The sequence below is a fragment of the Acomys russatus genome, chromosome 3, assembly GCF_903995435.1.
Source record: "Acomys russatus chromosome 3, mAcoRus1.1, whole genome shotgun sequence".
NCBI classification, from domain to species: Eukaryota; Metazoa; Chordata; class Mammalia; order Rodentia; family Muridae; genus Acomys; species Acomys russatus.
In genome coordinates, this window is record NC_067139.1 from 81,033,828 (window position 1) to 81,050,013 (window position 16,186).

Genomic DNA, 16,186 nt, shown 5'->3' on the forward strand with positions numbered 1-16,186 from the left:
TTGCTCTGTCACCTCATCTTTGAGGGTGACAAAAATGTGAAGTCAGATACCATCATCAATGAAAATGATGTTTGGCCTTGTTTATGAGCTAATACAGATGATGTCTGGGATGCCCATATTGCCTGACCAAGACTGTAGACAATAGGACTGTCCATGTGTCTGAGATAGAAGTGGACACAAACTCCTAACTTCCTAAGCTACAACAAAAGTGAGCATTTTCACAAAAATTTATCTACTTTCTATAATTATTTCCCAATATAATTATATAAGAATACAACAGGCTTATCATTATGAGTGGCCGCACTGTCTTAATTCATCTTACATAACTATTTAAAAATAGCCAATATAAAAGTTCCTTACAAAGTGTTTAAAAAGAAAATTAAGCAGGATCTCACTGTCATAGAACTCACTATGTAGGCCAGGAAAGCCTCAAATTCAAGACAGTCCACCTTCCTCGGCCTCCTCATCAGACTACAGTAACACACCACTATGCTTTACGGTAACTTCTAGCGAGCTGGGCATGGTAGCACTCCCCTTCAAGTCCAGCGCTCAGGAGGTGGAGGAGGAGCTGGGTAGATATCCGTGAGTTCAAGGCCAGAAGAATGTCATAAGCCAGTCAATGTAAGTCCATGGGCATAATTATTCCACTTGTCGACATGTTGTAAGGTTTCTGACCTTCATTTTTTGTTTGGTTTGTTCTGCTTTATTTTTCAAGATAATATTTCTCCGTGTAGCCCTGGCTATCCTGGAACTCTCCCTATTAGACCAGGCTGGCCTCAAAGATATATCTGCCTCTGCCTCTCAAATGCTGGGATTAAAGGTGTACACCACCACTGCCTGGCTTTGTTTGTTTGTTTATTTTTTAAAGAACACTGTTTTTAAAAGATTTATTTTTATTTTACATGTGTGAGTGTTTTGACTGCATGTGTATCTGCACCACATGTGTGCATTGACTATGGAGACGAAAAAGGGCAGTAGATTTCCCAGAACTGGAGTTAGAGCCAGCTGTGAGCCACCATGTAGGCCCTGAGAATCGAATTCAGGTCCTCTGTAAGATGAAAGTGCTCCTAACCGAGAAGCCATCTCTCCAGCTCCATGAACTTCAATTTGAGGGAGAGATATGTTTGTGATTTCTTTCAAGAATGCCCACTAGTCTATTAATGAATATTTGCAAGTCACATGTAAAGTCCAAAGAGTCATTCTGCCTTCGGTGCCTTGGTTTCTCTCCCTGGCCAGTTAGTTCTAGGACGAGGGCTGTGTCTATGGAAGGAAGCCAGCACTGTCCAGGCCTATCAATTTTCTTCCTAAATCCTCACAAATCTATTGACTTTAACTCACCCTTTCTTGCCTCCTTTTATAATCAAACTGTCCCTCAGGTCTATTCAAACTATACTGGTCGACAATACTCTTCTACCTCCCGACAGGCACGGGGCCTTACATCTTAGGCCAAAATGGGACACAGGAACGTAGCCAGCCTATCACAGCTGCGGTTCGCTTTCCTACAGTTTCTAGTAAGAGTGAACATTAACTCTGACCAGCGCATCCGTACCCCTCTGTGCTGATCTGAACCCACTAGAGACGCAGTCAGGTCCTACTTAGGATCCTCCAACACTTTATTTCTATAACCTTATTGAGAATGTAGACACTGGTGTCTCCAGGTTTGCATCATCTGGTATAGTGACATCATCTTTGTCCCAAGTGCTGCGTTTTCATTCCCAAGATAGAAAATACAAGTTTCCTTGTGTGTCTCCTACAACAAGCTTCAGGGGAGAGTTGGGCTCCAGCCAAGGTTCCAGGCAGCTCACTGGCCCTTCACATCGGAACAAGCCCAACTGAAACAGGAACAGAAATGAAGAAAGTGAAGGCACAGGCCTAGGCTTTCCTTATTAACACCCCTCCCTCCCTCCCTCCCTCCCTTTCTCTCTTTCTCTCTCTCTGTCTCTTTGTCTCTCTCTGTCTCGCTCTCTGTCTCCCTCTCTGTCTGTCTCTCTGTCTCTGTCTCTCTGTCTGTCTGTCTGTCTCTCTCTCTGTCTGTCTCTCTGTCTGTCTGTCTGTCTCTCTCTCTCTCTGCCCATCCCTCTTCAGGGGGAGGAGTTTGAGACAGGGTCTCTCTCTCTGTGTACCCTTGGCTGTCCTAGCCTCGCTTTGTAGACCAGGCTGGCCTCAAACTCACAACAATCTGCTTGCCTCTACCTCCCAAGTGCTGGGATTAAAGGAATGTGCCACCACACCTGGCCCAAATTATCTTTCTCTTAAATCAATGCCTTAGAAACCGGCAACTGCAAAGGAGACTGGAGAAAACTATTTTCATCCTTTCCCCCTCCTTACCCTAAATTTGCTTGCTTGTAACTACCCTTTCTCTGCTTGCACGCATATGCACACACAGAGACCCACGCTTACCAGCTGCATACTGGGTCTCTCCCACAGCTTAACATCTCTATCCTTCGAAGCGGTCACCAGCAACCCAGGAAGCACATGGAGGGCTGTGACTGAGCCCAGGTGAACCTCAGAGAGTAGGGAACATGAGATCTCAGGGAGGCCTTCCGAACAAGTAAGCAGCACAGGCTGCTGCATCAGATTTAGAACCTCCCCCCTCTCTGTACGGCCCTTCCCCCAAGCTCACCTTTTTGCATTGGCGTGCCTTTAACCGTGCGGGCTCTGGCCAGCTCACCATGTAGGAATCCAACTCCAAATGCAGAGATGGATCTGTTTCTGTAGTCTGAGTTTTAGGTATTTTTGCTTTTTTCTGCCAGATGTAATCTACGATCCATTCTCCTTCTGGGGTACACTCAGCTAAGTTCCACAGCATGCCATCAGAGGTGGCACACAAAAATGACGACTCTGTCATTTTACAAGTGCGGTTAGAAAGCCAGGTCTCAGGCTTTTAGGACCCACCAGCCTCTCCTAAACCACCCCAGGGCTCCTCTGGTCTTTCTCCTCCCACTAACCAGACTCAGGTTTGGCCTGAGTGATGGATACTGGGGACCCATCAGGATTATTTAAGTCCAGGTCAAAGTTCAGGATCTCTTCCAACTCTCCTGACTCCTTCTGGTCCTGTGAAAGGATAAGTGGGGAGGAACTTGTTTAGTCTGTCCATGACACAACTCCACTACCAAAGCCTAAGATGATCTAAGATGATCATAACATTAAAAAACAAAACAAAACAAAACAAAAAACCCTACAAGTAAAGTACATGCGGCAAATGGATGCCTCTAAGAATCCACCACACAGTCCCCACTAGAGGATACAGGACCGTTCTACCAACTGGGTGTTGTTCTCCTGCCCGTTCCCAGTTAGTAGGAGACCCCACACCCGCCCCCAGCCCCCCCAGCCCCCACCCCAGCTGGCAGCAGACATTACTGTCATGATGTACTCCACTTGCCCTCACCCTCCACTTGAGCTCTGTAGTGTGGACATGTTTGCGTCTGGCTTCCTTTGGCAGAACAATGACATGTCTGCACCCAGCGGCATGCTCTGCTCTTTCTGCCACACAGTTATGCACTGCAAGCTACGTGTCTTCTTTCTGTGTCTGTCCAGGCACTTAAGTTGCTTTGGCTGTGTTGAAATAGGTTGGCACAGACATGCCTGTGCCTGGTGTTTGGGGACTATGTACACTTCTTTCACTTAGGTCCATATTTGGGAACTGTGCCCTAGATAGGCTTTGTAGGTAACGTTAATGGGTGTCAGGTTAGGATTTCATAAACCTCCCAGAAATAAGAGACCTCAGGGATCATGGGAATGCAATCTAGCCTTGACATACCCAAATCAGTAAGTGTCAAAACTATGAGGCATGTGACACGACAGAGACACGGTGCAGCAAAATCACATTTAAGAAAACTAGGGGACAGGCTGGGCATGGTGGCGCACATCTTTAATCCCAGCACTAGAGAGTTAAAGGCAAGCAGATCTCTGAGTTCCAGGCCAGCCTGCTCCATGGAGCAAGTCCTAAAACATCTAGGGCTACACAGAGAAAGCCTGCCTGGGGGAAGGGAAAAAGAGAGAGAGAGAGAGAAAGAGAAAGACACAGAGAGAGAGAGAGAGAAAGACAGACAGACAGAGAGACAGACAGAGAGAGACAGAGACAGAGAGAGATGCAGAGACAGAGACAGAGACAGAGAGACAGACAGAGAGTGAGAGAGAGAGACAGAGAGAGATTGAGAATACAAACAACTAGGGGCCAGAGAGAGATGGCTCAGCAGGTAGGAGCAATGGTCCCCAAGCTTGAGAACCCCAGTTTGATGTCTAGAATCCATGTGGTAGGAGGAGAGAAGCAACCCTTGACTTCCACACACACTACGGCATACAAGTGCCTCCTTCAGACAGATAGACAGGTACAGACAGGTATATACACACACAATGTAAAACAAAAAATTTAAAAGATGAAAAAGAACCAGGTCCAGTGGCACACATCTCCCAGCACACAGGAGGCAGAGGCAAGCAGATGTCTGTGAGTTCCAGGTTGGTTATGGCTACAAAGTAAGACCCTGTCTCAAAATAAAAGAAAGAAAGAAAGGTAGGTCAGGACCTCCTATGGCCTTGATTTTCAAAATGATACAACCCTTCTTTGCACAGTGGAATGTCACACTGGAACTCAGCAGCCAGTGGTTTAAAACAGAGTTGCTCCAGGAGAAGGGAGGAGGGTGACGAGTGGACCGGAACCTGCCTGTCCCTTCCTTCTATCTTCCATGATGTGTTCCATATTTAAATGCCTTGGTTCTAGACAAATGCTTGTTTAAACACATCCAAACAGGACTCACCAAGAAAGAAAGCGATGCAGAGTCCCCCTGCTGCAGGTAAAATACACCGTACTCCTTGCTGGTACACAGTATGGAAGAATGCGCTGTACTCCTCGTGCTGTTTTATAAGGAAGCAAGAGGCTGAGCCCAGGGCCACCTGCCTGCCTCCCTTTAAGACCCCAGGGCACCCACCCATAAAACCTTCCACTCAAAATTTGTCCTCCAGGGACAAAGATGGAACAAAGATTGAGACAGAGATGGAGCAAAGGCTGAGGGAATGGCCAACCAAAGACTGGCCCTACTTGAGACCCATCCCATGGCTAAGAACCAATCCCTGACAGTATTAATGTTACTCTGCTATGCTTGCAGACAGGAGCCTAGATAACTCCTCTGAGAGGCTTCACTCAACAGCTGATGGAAACAGATGCAGAGATCCACAGCCAACATCAGACAGAGCTCAGGGAGTCCCATGGACAAGTTGGAGGAATAATTGAGGGAGCAGGAGGAGTCAAGGACACCACAAGAAGACCTACAGAGTCAACTATCCTGGGTCCATCGGGGCTCACAGAGACTGAACCACCAACCAAAGAGCATGCACAGGCTAGTGCTAGGTCCCCTGCACATATGTAACCAATGGGCAGCCTGATCTTCATGTGGGGTCCCTCACTGACTCTGATACTTCCCTTTGGATCTCATTCTCCTAACTGGGTGCCAGGACTGGCCTCAGTGGGAGAGGATGCGCCTAGTTCTACAGGGACTTAATGTTCCAGGGCGGATTGGTACCCATGGGGGGCCTCCCCCTTCTCTGAGGAGGAGAGGGAAGAATGGGGGGGTATGTGAAGGAAGAACTGGGAAGAGAGGAGGGGGGCTGCAATCAGGATGTAAGGTAAATAAATATTTTTATTTTTTAAATAAAACATTTAAAAAGATCCTGGTGCTTTACCCTGAGTTTGATTCAGTCTTAGGGTAACCCCTAAACCACTCTTCTTTGTTTCAGCACAAGAGGAAAAGCATTTTGGATCTTACCAAATCCAAGATGGAGTCGACCCAGGCTTCATCTGTAGTAATTCCACATTCTCTTTCATCAGGATGAGAGACTGGCCATCTGGGGCCAAACCCAGACCTGTCAAGACCCCCAAGTCCTCCTGAAGAACTCTCTTCAGGTGAAGACTGTACCTCAAAAGACACACACAAACAGCGAAGGACACTTTAGCTAATCTCTCTCGGGCTCATTTCTGCGTACTTGTCATGGATGAAGTATAAAACACAACGGCTGACTGACCCCACATGTCTCTTCCTAACCAATCTGTGTGCATGGTGGTTTGCTTTTGCTGTACTAGGATCAGGCCCAGAGCTTCTGGCATGATTAAGACAAGAACTCAGCTGAGTGTGGTGGCACATGTCTGTAATCCCAGCATTTGGGAGGAAGAGGCAGACGGATCTCCGTGAGTTCAAGGCCAGCCTGGTCTACAAAGTGAGTCCAGGATAACCAGGGCTATACAGAGAAACCCTATCTTGAAAAACCAAAATAAATTAATAATAATAACAAACTGAAAAATAAGCTCAATGGATGCTTCCTTTCATAACAGGGCCCCAGAACTTACTAGGGCTCCAGACCTCAGCAAAACTGACTCCATTATGGCAGCATCATTCAGTCCATAAAACTCAGTATGAAAACACCACCACCAGCCAAAATGAAAACAAAGACGCAATCTATCGAAGTCCACAGGTGTAGGGAAAGACTGTAAATGTGCTAACCTTGCTTTTTGGCTTCTGTAGGTCTGCTTCTGGCTAACTGTTCTTGTTAACTGAAGTGTGTCACCCCAGGGGGTGTTTTTTGTATTTAAAAGCTCACACTGAGACAGGCTCAGGGCTACACTGGGATCCTCAACATCCAGTGTAGTCTCTGGCTGGCTGATAAGCCTTTCTATTAGCCTAGACCCATGTCCGAGCAGTGCTCTCTGGTGGATACCCCATAACACCCTCAGCTCATGCTCAGTTCTGCCTCTGTTACTGAGTGATGGAATTAAAGGAATGCCCCACCACCATCTAACTCCCTGACCACCACCTTCCCCAGCCCTATTAGGAACCCAACATCTTAGCTATATCCAGAATTACTCCAAGTATGACCAGCAAGATGGCTCAGCAGGTAGGCACAAGGTGCAGGAAAGAACTGACTCCAAGGACTGTCCTCTGACGTCCACATGAATGGACCTGAATAAGCACACACACTACATACACACACACACACACACACACACACACACACACACACACCTCCAAGAACTCTCATGCTGCCATAAATTTTGTTAACTCTATTTGCTTTTCTGGATTTTGTTAGCACTATTTGATTTTCTAGAATACCATTCTCTTATCTTGCTGGTCCAGAAAACCCTTCATTGTCTATGTCTAATCTTAAAGATCATCTCTTTGCTAATATTTCTCAAATTCTGCAGACATATGACTACTAGAAGGCATTAAAAAATTCAGCTGTGTTCAGTACCAGACACCCTAATTCCAGCCATTCAGGAGGCTCAGTGGGAAGGACTGTGAACTGCTAGCCTGACCATCCAATAAGACCCTGCCTCAAAATAAGCAAAAAAAAAAAACAAAAAAAAAACAAAAACAAAAAACAAAAACAAAAAAGCAAAACCAAAAACAATTTATTGGCACCACACTGTCTGGCCCAGAACTTGGCACCAAGGAGGCTCTTAAGAATTATTCATTTAAATTTACAACACCAAAGGTGGGTGAGAGGTCTCAGTGGGCAAAGGCACTTGCCAACAACCCTGATGACCTGAGTTTAGTCCCTAGAACCCACATGCTGGTAGGATAGCCAACTCCCTCAGACTGTTGTGTGACCTTTGCACACACAAGTGAAGACTATAAAGACAAACAAACAGAAAGGTACTACTTTAGCTAACCTCCCTCAGATTCCTCAATTCCACGGTGCCACATAAAGTTGGGTAAGGCAAAATGACTTAGCCACCCCACATATCCAGTTCCTCCTCATATCTACCCACAAAAATCAGTAAATATAACTTGAAAACAACTGATAAATCCAGGAGCAGAAAACAATCTCTTCTTTGACAGCCAACATCGTATCCCAGCCTCACCCAAAAGCAGGCACAGACAGATCACAACCAAGTCCTAGGTAGCCATAGCTCCACATTCCCACCAGCGGCCGCATTGTTTCACCTGCAATTTCTGGACGTTGAACCTTTCATCACCTGCCACTCGCTGACTTTTTCATTAGCACTGACAACAAAGAGTGACTGCGCCGAGTACCAAATCAGGCTGCTGACACGGCCCGGGGCCTGTGCATGAAGCAAGTTCAGTTCAGTACTTCTGAGGAGCAAGCATCGACCCTTCCCCTCCCAGACAGGCAGGCAGAACTCCAGCCCACGAAGTTCCATTAAGGTAGGCAGAATTCACATGGACCACGACACCTGTGCTGTAGCTACAGCCTTGGCTTCCTGCCACAGTGTTAGTTCCCCGGCTTCACTTCCGGACACTGCCACAGAACCATCTGGTGCCCATGCCACTGCAGTGATGGCCACAGAACTCCGAGGTGTGTGTGTATCATCTGGAGAAGAAAGGAAGGGACACACTGAGAGCTCTGCTACTGAGCTAGGAATAGGGGCCCACACCTTTGATCCTAGCACTAGGGAGGGATACAGAGGCAGCTGGGGCTCTCTGAGTCTAGAGTCCAGCCTGGTCTACACAGCAAGTTCCAGGCCAGCTAAGGCTACATAGTGAGACCCTGTCTCAAAAATAAGAAAAAAAGAAGAGGAGGAGGAGGGGGAGGAGGAAGGGGAGGAGGAGGAAGAGGGGGAGGAAGAGAGGGAGGAGAAGGGAAGGAGGAGGAAGAACAGGAAGAGGAGGAGGGGGAGGAGGAGGAGAAGAAGAAGAAAAGAAAGAAGAAAGGAAGGAGAAAGAGAAGAGCATCTGGGTTACTGGAGGTATAGAGTTACCCTGGCACTCCTATTCCAGCCACCATCTTTCAGGCTACCTCCCCCTCCCCTTTACTCACCTGCTTCCTTAGGAACCTGCCAGAGATGTACAGAGCTCTCATCTGAGGTCAGCAGGAGGCCTGTGGCCTCTGAAGCGGCAGCTGCTGTGACAGGACCACTGTGTCCCTGGAGGGTATGCATTTGGCACACCTAGGAAGAAGGGGGTTGCAGAGGCTGTCCTGCGTGTCTCTGCTAGCACGTCCCTACCCCAGCTCTTGCAGAGAACTCACCAAGAGGGGATTCCACAACTTTGTGGCCCCATCCACTCCAACAGTCACCACCAGAAGCTCTGATCCAGGCTGTCCAGCTGAAAAGACAAGACACCAACTCACAACAATGGCCAGGTCCAGTGGCAAAGGCTTATAGGAGACCGCTGGCTTTGCAGGCATGGGGGCTCTAAGCTTAATCTCTAGTTCTGAAAAAGAAGAGGAAAAGGAGGAGGAGACAAAAGGGATGAAGGGGAAGGGCTGACAGGTCAGTACCTGGGCGGGGCTCCAGGGCAGCTGCACATTGGCTGATGGGTCCTGGGTGAGCAGGGATGCTAGTCAGCTCCACACCCTGATGGTCCCACACTTTCAAGTCGCCATCCCGGCTCACAGATATGATGTGTTCCTCCTGTTCCCAGGTCACAGTGTCAGGACAGTCAGAGTGAGCAGGACATGGGAAACGAGGTAGACAGCAAAGAGAATAGTTTAGCAGCCTGGGACTGCACTTGTGTGGAGAATCACACAACTGTTTTGTGATACTTCACCGGGCAGCCTGAGACCCTGAGCTGCATGTACTAAGTGCCCTCTTCTCCAAACAACACAACCACCTGTCAGCAACAAAGTCCAACACCTGCGCAGAGCTGCACACACTCTCTCTTTGACCAATGGAATGCACTTCTCTTCTGCCTAACATCCATCGGACACAGACAGAGCCCATACAATCACACTCTCTTCCATATAGGTATGAGGGTAGGGGGACTGATCTGGCCTGAACTGGTTTTGGGTACATGTATAATAAGGCAAACTGTGTCCCTATTTGGTAGGAATATAATTAAAAGCAGATGCATTGTCATAAAAGACATATGCAGCAAGCAAAAGTTAATTTAATCCAAGTCTGTCAAGAAAAACAAAGAACAAGCCGGTTGGTGGTGGCGCACGCCTTTAATCCCAGCACTTGGGAGGCAGAGGCAGGAGGATCTATCTCTGTGAGTTTGAGGCCAGCCTGGTCTACAGAGAGCGTTCCAGGACAGCCAGGGCTACACAGAGAAATCCTATCTTGAAAAACCAAAAAAAAAAAGAAAGAAAGAAAGAATGTAAAAGAAAAACAAAGAACAACTCAAACTATACCCTACACTCCTAGTAGCCAACTCCTCCTTCCTCCGGACATGATACAAGAAGCCGTAGCAATAACCTGGGGCCTTCACTCATGGCAGCTTATCTTTTCTTTTCTTTTCTTTCTTTTCTTTTCTTTTTTTTCTATTTTTTTAGATAGGGTTTGTCTGTGTAGCCCTGGCTGGCCTAGAACTCACTCTGTAGACCAGGCTATCCTCAAACTCACAGAAATCCATCTGCCTCTGCCTCTAGAGTGCTGAGATTAAAAGTGTACACCACTGCTGTCCAGCAACAGTGTATCTTACCTATACATTATGTTGTTTTGAATAAAATTACCTGATTTCTTAATCTGTGTGTGCTTTAAAAAAAAAAACTTTAAAGTGTGTGTGTGTGTGTGTGTGTGTGTGTGTCTGTGTAGACATGTGCACATGAGTGGAGCTGCCCAAGGAGGGCAGAGGCTTCAGGGGCTTCCTGGAGCTGGAGATACGTGGGTGCTTGGATTGAACTCAGGTCCTCTGGAAGTGCTCTTAGCTGCTGAGCCATCTCTTCAGCCCATTCTCTGTGTGCTTTTATTTAATTCCTGATTAAGATACAAAGAACCAGAAAATACCTGTCCAAGCCTCCCCAGTTCCCTCCAGAGAGGGGAGGATAAACATCAGAAACTTGGAAGATCTAACTGTGGAGTTGAGTGCCTCAGAAAATCTTGTCAGAAATTCATAACACTAAGAGGATGTGGTTTATATGTCACCCGTCACATGAGCCAGCAGACTGCAACCCAATCCCAAGTGTCACATTTTTACTGTTTGCCTTTGAGACTGGATACTTGATGCATCCAGTCTCCCACATCCTCCTGACCCTCCCAGAGAATACTGAATACTGAATAGTGTCGCCTTACCACAGCAACCACGCTGCTCACGGCACTTTGGTGACCTGAGAACTGGCCAAGTTGCTGTCCTGCCTCTGGGTCCCAGAGTCCCACAGAGCCATCACTAGAGCAGGAGACCTGCAGGCAAAAGCGAGAGGGGAAAAATCATCAGAATTCTTCATGCATTTTGTTTGTGTGGCTTTGAAACGGTGTCTCCCACTGTGTCGCTCTGGCTGGCCTGGAACTCACTATGCTAGGATTAAAGGCATACAGCACCATGCCTGAGTCCTTTCTTATTTCTTCTTAAAAACAGCATAAGAACCTACATAGGGAAAATATACTTCCGACTCCCTGAGAAAATAATATGAGGTTAGGTTTATGCCTTAAGAGCCAGTGAACTACAGCAGTGTCTTTCGCACTCAGAAATTCCAAAGCTGGAGAGACAATTCTGTATTCTTGTCAGGAGCATGGGCTTTGGGCCTGGAGATGGCTCCAGCTGCAAAGTTGCTCTAATAAATTTGCTTCTGAGCGCCCACAATGGCTACCTGTAGCTCCAGTTTCAGGGAACCCATCACCCTGGCCTCCACAGGCACAGCAACCACATGCACAAACCCACATACAGACACACAAATAATAGTTTTTTTAAATTAAGTCTTAAAATTTTTAAAAGGGGGGGGGGAGTTCTGAGCTAGAGCAATGGTTCTCAACCTGTGGGTCATGACCCTTTTGGGGGTGGAACAATCTTTCACAGGAGTCTTATATCAGATATTCTGCATATAACTATTTACATTACCTGCTGACCCCCTCTCTTTCTCCCCGTTTTTTGAGACCAGGCTTCTCTGTGTAGTCCTAGCTGTTCTGGAACTCGCTCTGTACACCAGGCTGGCCTCAAACTCAGAGAGATCCACCTACCATGTGCTGAGATTAAAGGTGTGCACCACCACTACCCAGCTACATTACAATTCTTAACAGTAGCAAAATTATAGTTACCAAATAGCAACAATAGTAACTTTATGGCTGGGGCCACCACAATATGAGGAAGTGTACAAAACTGTCACAGCATTAAGAAGGTTGAGAATCCCCTGGGGTCAGAGGAGTGGCTGGATGGTCTGGAGCTCGGTGGGCTTTCCTATCAGAACACTTATTGGCTCAGGCATGGTGGGATGGCCCAGTGGGTAAAGCTGCTGCCACCAAGCCTGACAACCTAGATTCAGTCTCTAGAACGGAGCACTGAGTACTGCATGTTGTCTTTTGACCTCTATGTACACACCATGGCACACTGGCACGTCCACGCACACATGTGCAAAAAAGCCCATGAAAGTGTAAGGAATTCAAATAAAAAGAACACTGTTTTGGGTCAGCTTTAACCCTGGCATGACCTTGACAATGCTTTTCTGGGGTCAGCTCTCTTATCTGTGAAGAAGACAGAAAGGTAATGTCCACTTTATGGGCATTGTAAAGATTAGCCAAGGCAATAAATAAAACTGGGCTCATGCCAAGCCTCGCATATGATGTGTACCCAGCAAATGTTAGCATGACTATTATTAAACATTTGACTACCAAGAAGAGACTTGATACCCTATGAGCATATACAGGGGGAGGAAGTCCCCCTCAGTCACAGTCATAGGGGAGGGGAGTAAGGGGAAAGTGGGAGGGAGGGAGGAATGGGAGGGTACAAGGGAGGGGATAACTATTGAGATGTAATATGAATAAATTAATAAAATAAAATTTAAAAAAATTTGAAATTGAGAGTATTGTTTCCTTTCAGGATATTTGCAGGGCTCTGCATACTATTTCCCAGCCCTTCACTCACCAGGAGGTTGTCTCTGGTCCATGCACAGCCAGTGATCCAGTCACGGTGACAGGAGGAGAAGGAGTGAGTGAGGAGAGGGGCTTGGGCTGTCGTCACATCCCAGCAGAGGAGATTCTGGGAAGGTAAGGACAGGGACCTATCAGGACCCAGACCACAGGAATGCCAAAGTCTTTTCACCTAGGGGGGTGCTTCAGCGGTTCCTGTGGCCTGAGCTGGTCCTGGACTACCTACCTAGCTGATGACCTGATCTCCTCCCTTCACCCCTCACACACACCTGACACCACACCTGGCTTCAAGCATCAAGTGTTAAAGAAGAGAGAGAGTGTGAGGCAGCAGGGAGACCCACTGGCAGATATGGCAGATCAAAAAGTATGAGAAAAGGGCTGGAAAGATGGCTCAGAGGTTAAGAGCACTGACTACTCTTCCAGAGGTCCGGAGTTCAATTCCCAGCAACCACATGGTGCCTCACAACCATCTACAATGTGATGTAATGCCCTTTTATGGAGTGCAGGCATATGTGCAGGCAGCACACTGTATATGCAGGGAAAACACCAATAAATATAAAAATAAAATAAACAATTTTTTATAAGTACAATGGGAAATAGACTATCCAGGAATCTAGGAACAGAGGGGGCTGTGGGGCTCACCCGATCCCTGCCCGCAGTGGCCAGAACACCTCCGTCAGGCCTGAAGCTACAGCAGGACACTGGGCCCTCATGTCCCCGGAGCTCAGGACCACAGGGAAAGTCTTCTCCCTGATGCGGCTGTGTCAGCAGCTGTCTGGGCCATAGTCGCACTGTGAAATCCTCTGCATTGGAAACAGGAAAGGAAGTGCTTCCTGGAAGCAAGACCAGCCTAGGAGGCCAAAGGGAACCATGGAAGCAGAGCCCAGCATCCGAGAGTGCAGCTCTAAGGAAGTGGGATGGTGAGTCACCAGAACATGCAGAGGTCCTGGCCAAGGCACACTCACTCCATGAGCACATAGCACGGGAACACCCCACACCCCGGCTTCTGCTTGGCAGAACTCAGGTCGCGACTGTGGCCCCGGTGTGTCTGCAGTTCCCTACTCAACTTCTAACAGCAGCTGCTGCAGACACTCTTTATTAGATGAGGCCTTATCTCAAGGCCTCAGTGTCACTTTCACCTCGCCGTCTTTGAGGCCCAGACCTCTACCTTCCAGAGGACCGTGGCCATCCGTTCATTCTGCATGTTCTCTCCTCTCTCCAGAATCAGTCTAGAATAACTATGTAAGATGAGCACCTTCAAAGGCATTTAAAAGCTGCAAATAAAACCTGTATGTGCACGGCTTTTGATAAACATATATAATTATCATTATAAATTGACAGGTGACACCAGCATGTTTCCAAGCAATGCTTAACAACACTGTTCAGTAGTACCTGAGGCAGAGGCCAAGAGCTCCTGGGAGGTGGCCAGTCCGAGCACAGGCTTCTGGTGTGTGGATGATACCCACAGGGAATGAAGGGCGCTCCCCCTGAGCATCCAGCCCCGCAGGGATCCATCTTCTGCCCCGCTCACCAAAACTGTGGGACTCAGCCAGGCCAGTGCGGACACTGCCACCTTCAGCATTTGACACTGAGCCCTCTGGGAACCTAGAAAACGGAAGGTGAAATGAAACAAAGACATTTGCAGAAAGAAAAACGAGGTAGCAGGAACCTTCTTTCCAAGGGTGCAAACCCGTCTATGCCCCTTCCTGAAGATACCTGAAGAAATTCTGTAGATTTTAACGCCATCTTCTCGGTACCCAACAGCCACCTGGTCACCATCTGGGTTGAGAGCCACAGAGAGTGCAGGAGAAAGAGGAACAGAGCCCAGGCAACCCCTGGGCCAGCCAAGAAATCCTGACCATAACTGAGCCTAGGATGCAAATAAAGAGTTTAAACTCTCCTACCTCCCCTGTGTGGTCCCCACCCCATGACATCTTCCTTCAAAAGGCTTCAGGAAAATCTCCCTCTCATCATCCAAACTCCTCCAGGACGTTCAGCAAAGGCTCCCAACAAATTACCCGAATACACCCCTACTTTCGCTAATCTGTCCCCGAGCCCACCACAGGCCCTCTGCAAAGTCACCTTGCCATCTTCTCCAGCTGTCAGGAACCGGCTTCCAGCATGCAAGAAAAGGACGGCAGCAACATAGCCACGCTGTGCAGGGAAGGCTGCCAGCCGTGTACCCTCTTGCCAGGCCCACAGCTCCACCGTCCCATTTATTCGGCCTACAGCCACAGCCTTCCCAGGTGCACTGAATGCCAGAGTGCGCACAGAGGCTCCTGGGCCCCCCAGTTCCTAGACATGGGTGTAAAAACAGAAACAACGGAGCACATTTTCAGCACAGGCTCAAAATGACATGCAAGGCAACTGGCACTCTCCACTTTCACTGTTGGCCTGCGTGTTTTCTTGACGAGAGCTACACAGGCCCTCCTTACCTTGGTGACTTTAAGACCATCTGCCTGGAAGAAGGTAATGCTGCCAGCCCAGCTGCCTGTGGCTACCACCTGCCCCTCTGGGTGGAAGGCAATGCAGTTCAGAGGCTTGGGACAGGTGTGCTGGAAGGCCAGCTGTCCACGGACTGTGTCCCACAGCTGGAAGAGAAAGAAAAGAGAAACCAGAGTGCTGAGCACAAATGGATGAGCCTCTTTAGCCCCCAGGGCCTGTGCGGGGGTCATCTTATCTAGTCCCCTGCCTCAGCAAGGCTTCCCTAGGACAGGCAGTCATCAGTTCTGCCATGCTGAGCAACAACTCATGGTCTAGGGTCACTTTTGGTTACCTTTACGTATCCTCCCAAACACACAGTGGCCAGCAGGCGGCGGTCTGGGCTTAGGCAGCAGCCAGTGATTTGGTGCTTGTGGGCCTTGGTCTGGAACACCCTGCCCCAGGAAGACAAAGCCAGGGAGTCTTGGGGTCACCTGGCGACCAGGCTCCCTCCTCACTCATTTCTCTCGGGGCTTCTCACTCACAGCCACGGGAGGGACCCACTTACGAGCAACCGTGCTGCAGGTCCCAAAGCTCCACAAGCCCATCGAAGGTAGTAAGAAAAAGAGCATTTTCCGAGAGGAAGGCAAAAGAGGAAATCCCATCACAGCCGCTCACCAGAGCCTTCTCCTCCTGTAAGGGCCAGTTGGGAAGCATGGCTAGGGTGACTCCCTCAGGCCTCCACATCCGACCCATCCCAGGCCCAAGCCATAAAACGGAGGCCAAGGCACAAAGGGCTTAAGTCCTTGGCTGTCTACAGTCCCAGCCCAAACGCAGGTTCAAAGGGTGGCCTAGTCTCACTCCACAGGTTCTTAGGGTTCTAGGAAAAGGGTGTTGAGTGAGTGCATGTACACAGGGATGAGGGGGTGGTAAGGGCAAGCTGTGGCTCCGCCTCCTCCCTGCAGTCCGCTATCACCTGCTGCTGCAATGATTCATAGCCATTTACAGGAACAT

General features: G+C 48.3%; 1 protein-coding gene across 1 annotated transcript in view; it reads right to left on the bottom strand.

The window, feature by feature from the left end:
• Positions 1–1,592: 1,592 nt before the first annotated feature.
• Tep1 (telomerase associated protein 1) overlaps positions 1,593–16,186 on the bottom strand; it is a 48,870-nt gene continuing 34,276 nt past the window's right edge. The window contains 20 exon segments of the mRNA XM_051142996.1: positions 1,593–1,832; positions 2,401–2,505; positions 2,624–2,841; positions 2,949–3,054; positions 4,758–4,854; positions 5,763–5,906; positions 7,935–8,053; positions 8,186–8,322; positions 8,770–8,899; positions 8,980–9,056; positions 9,232–9,364; positions 10,964–11,071; positions 12,747–12,860; positions 13,394–13,554; positions 14,144–14,356; positions 14,468–14,621; positions 14,834–15,046; positions 15,187–15,342; positions 15,528–15,627; positions 15,741–15,865. Coding sequence (XP_050998953.1) covers positions 1,710–1,832; positions 2,401–2,505; positions 2,624–2,841; positions 2,949–3,054; positions 4,758–4,854; positions 5,763–5,906; positions 7,935–8,053; positions 8,186–8,322; positions 8,770–8,899; positions 8,980–9,056; positions 9,232–9,364; positions 10,964–11,071; positions 12,747–12,860; positions 13,394–13,554; positions 14,144–14,356; positions 14,468–14,621; positions 14,834–15,046; positions 15,187–15,342; positions 15,528–15,627; positions 15,741–15,865 — 2,733 coding nt within the window. The 3' untranslated portion in view covers positions 1,593–1,709.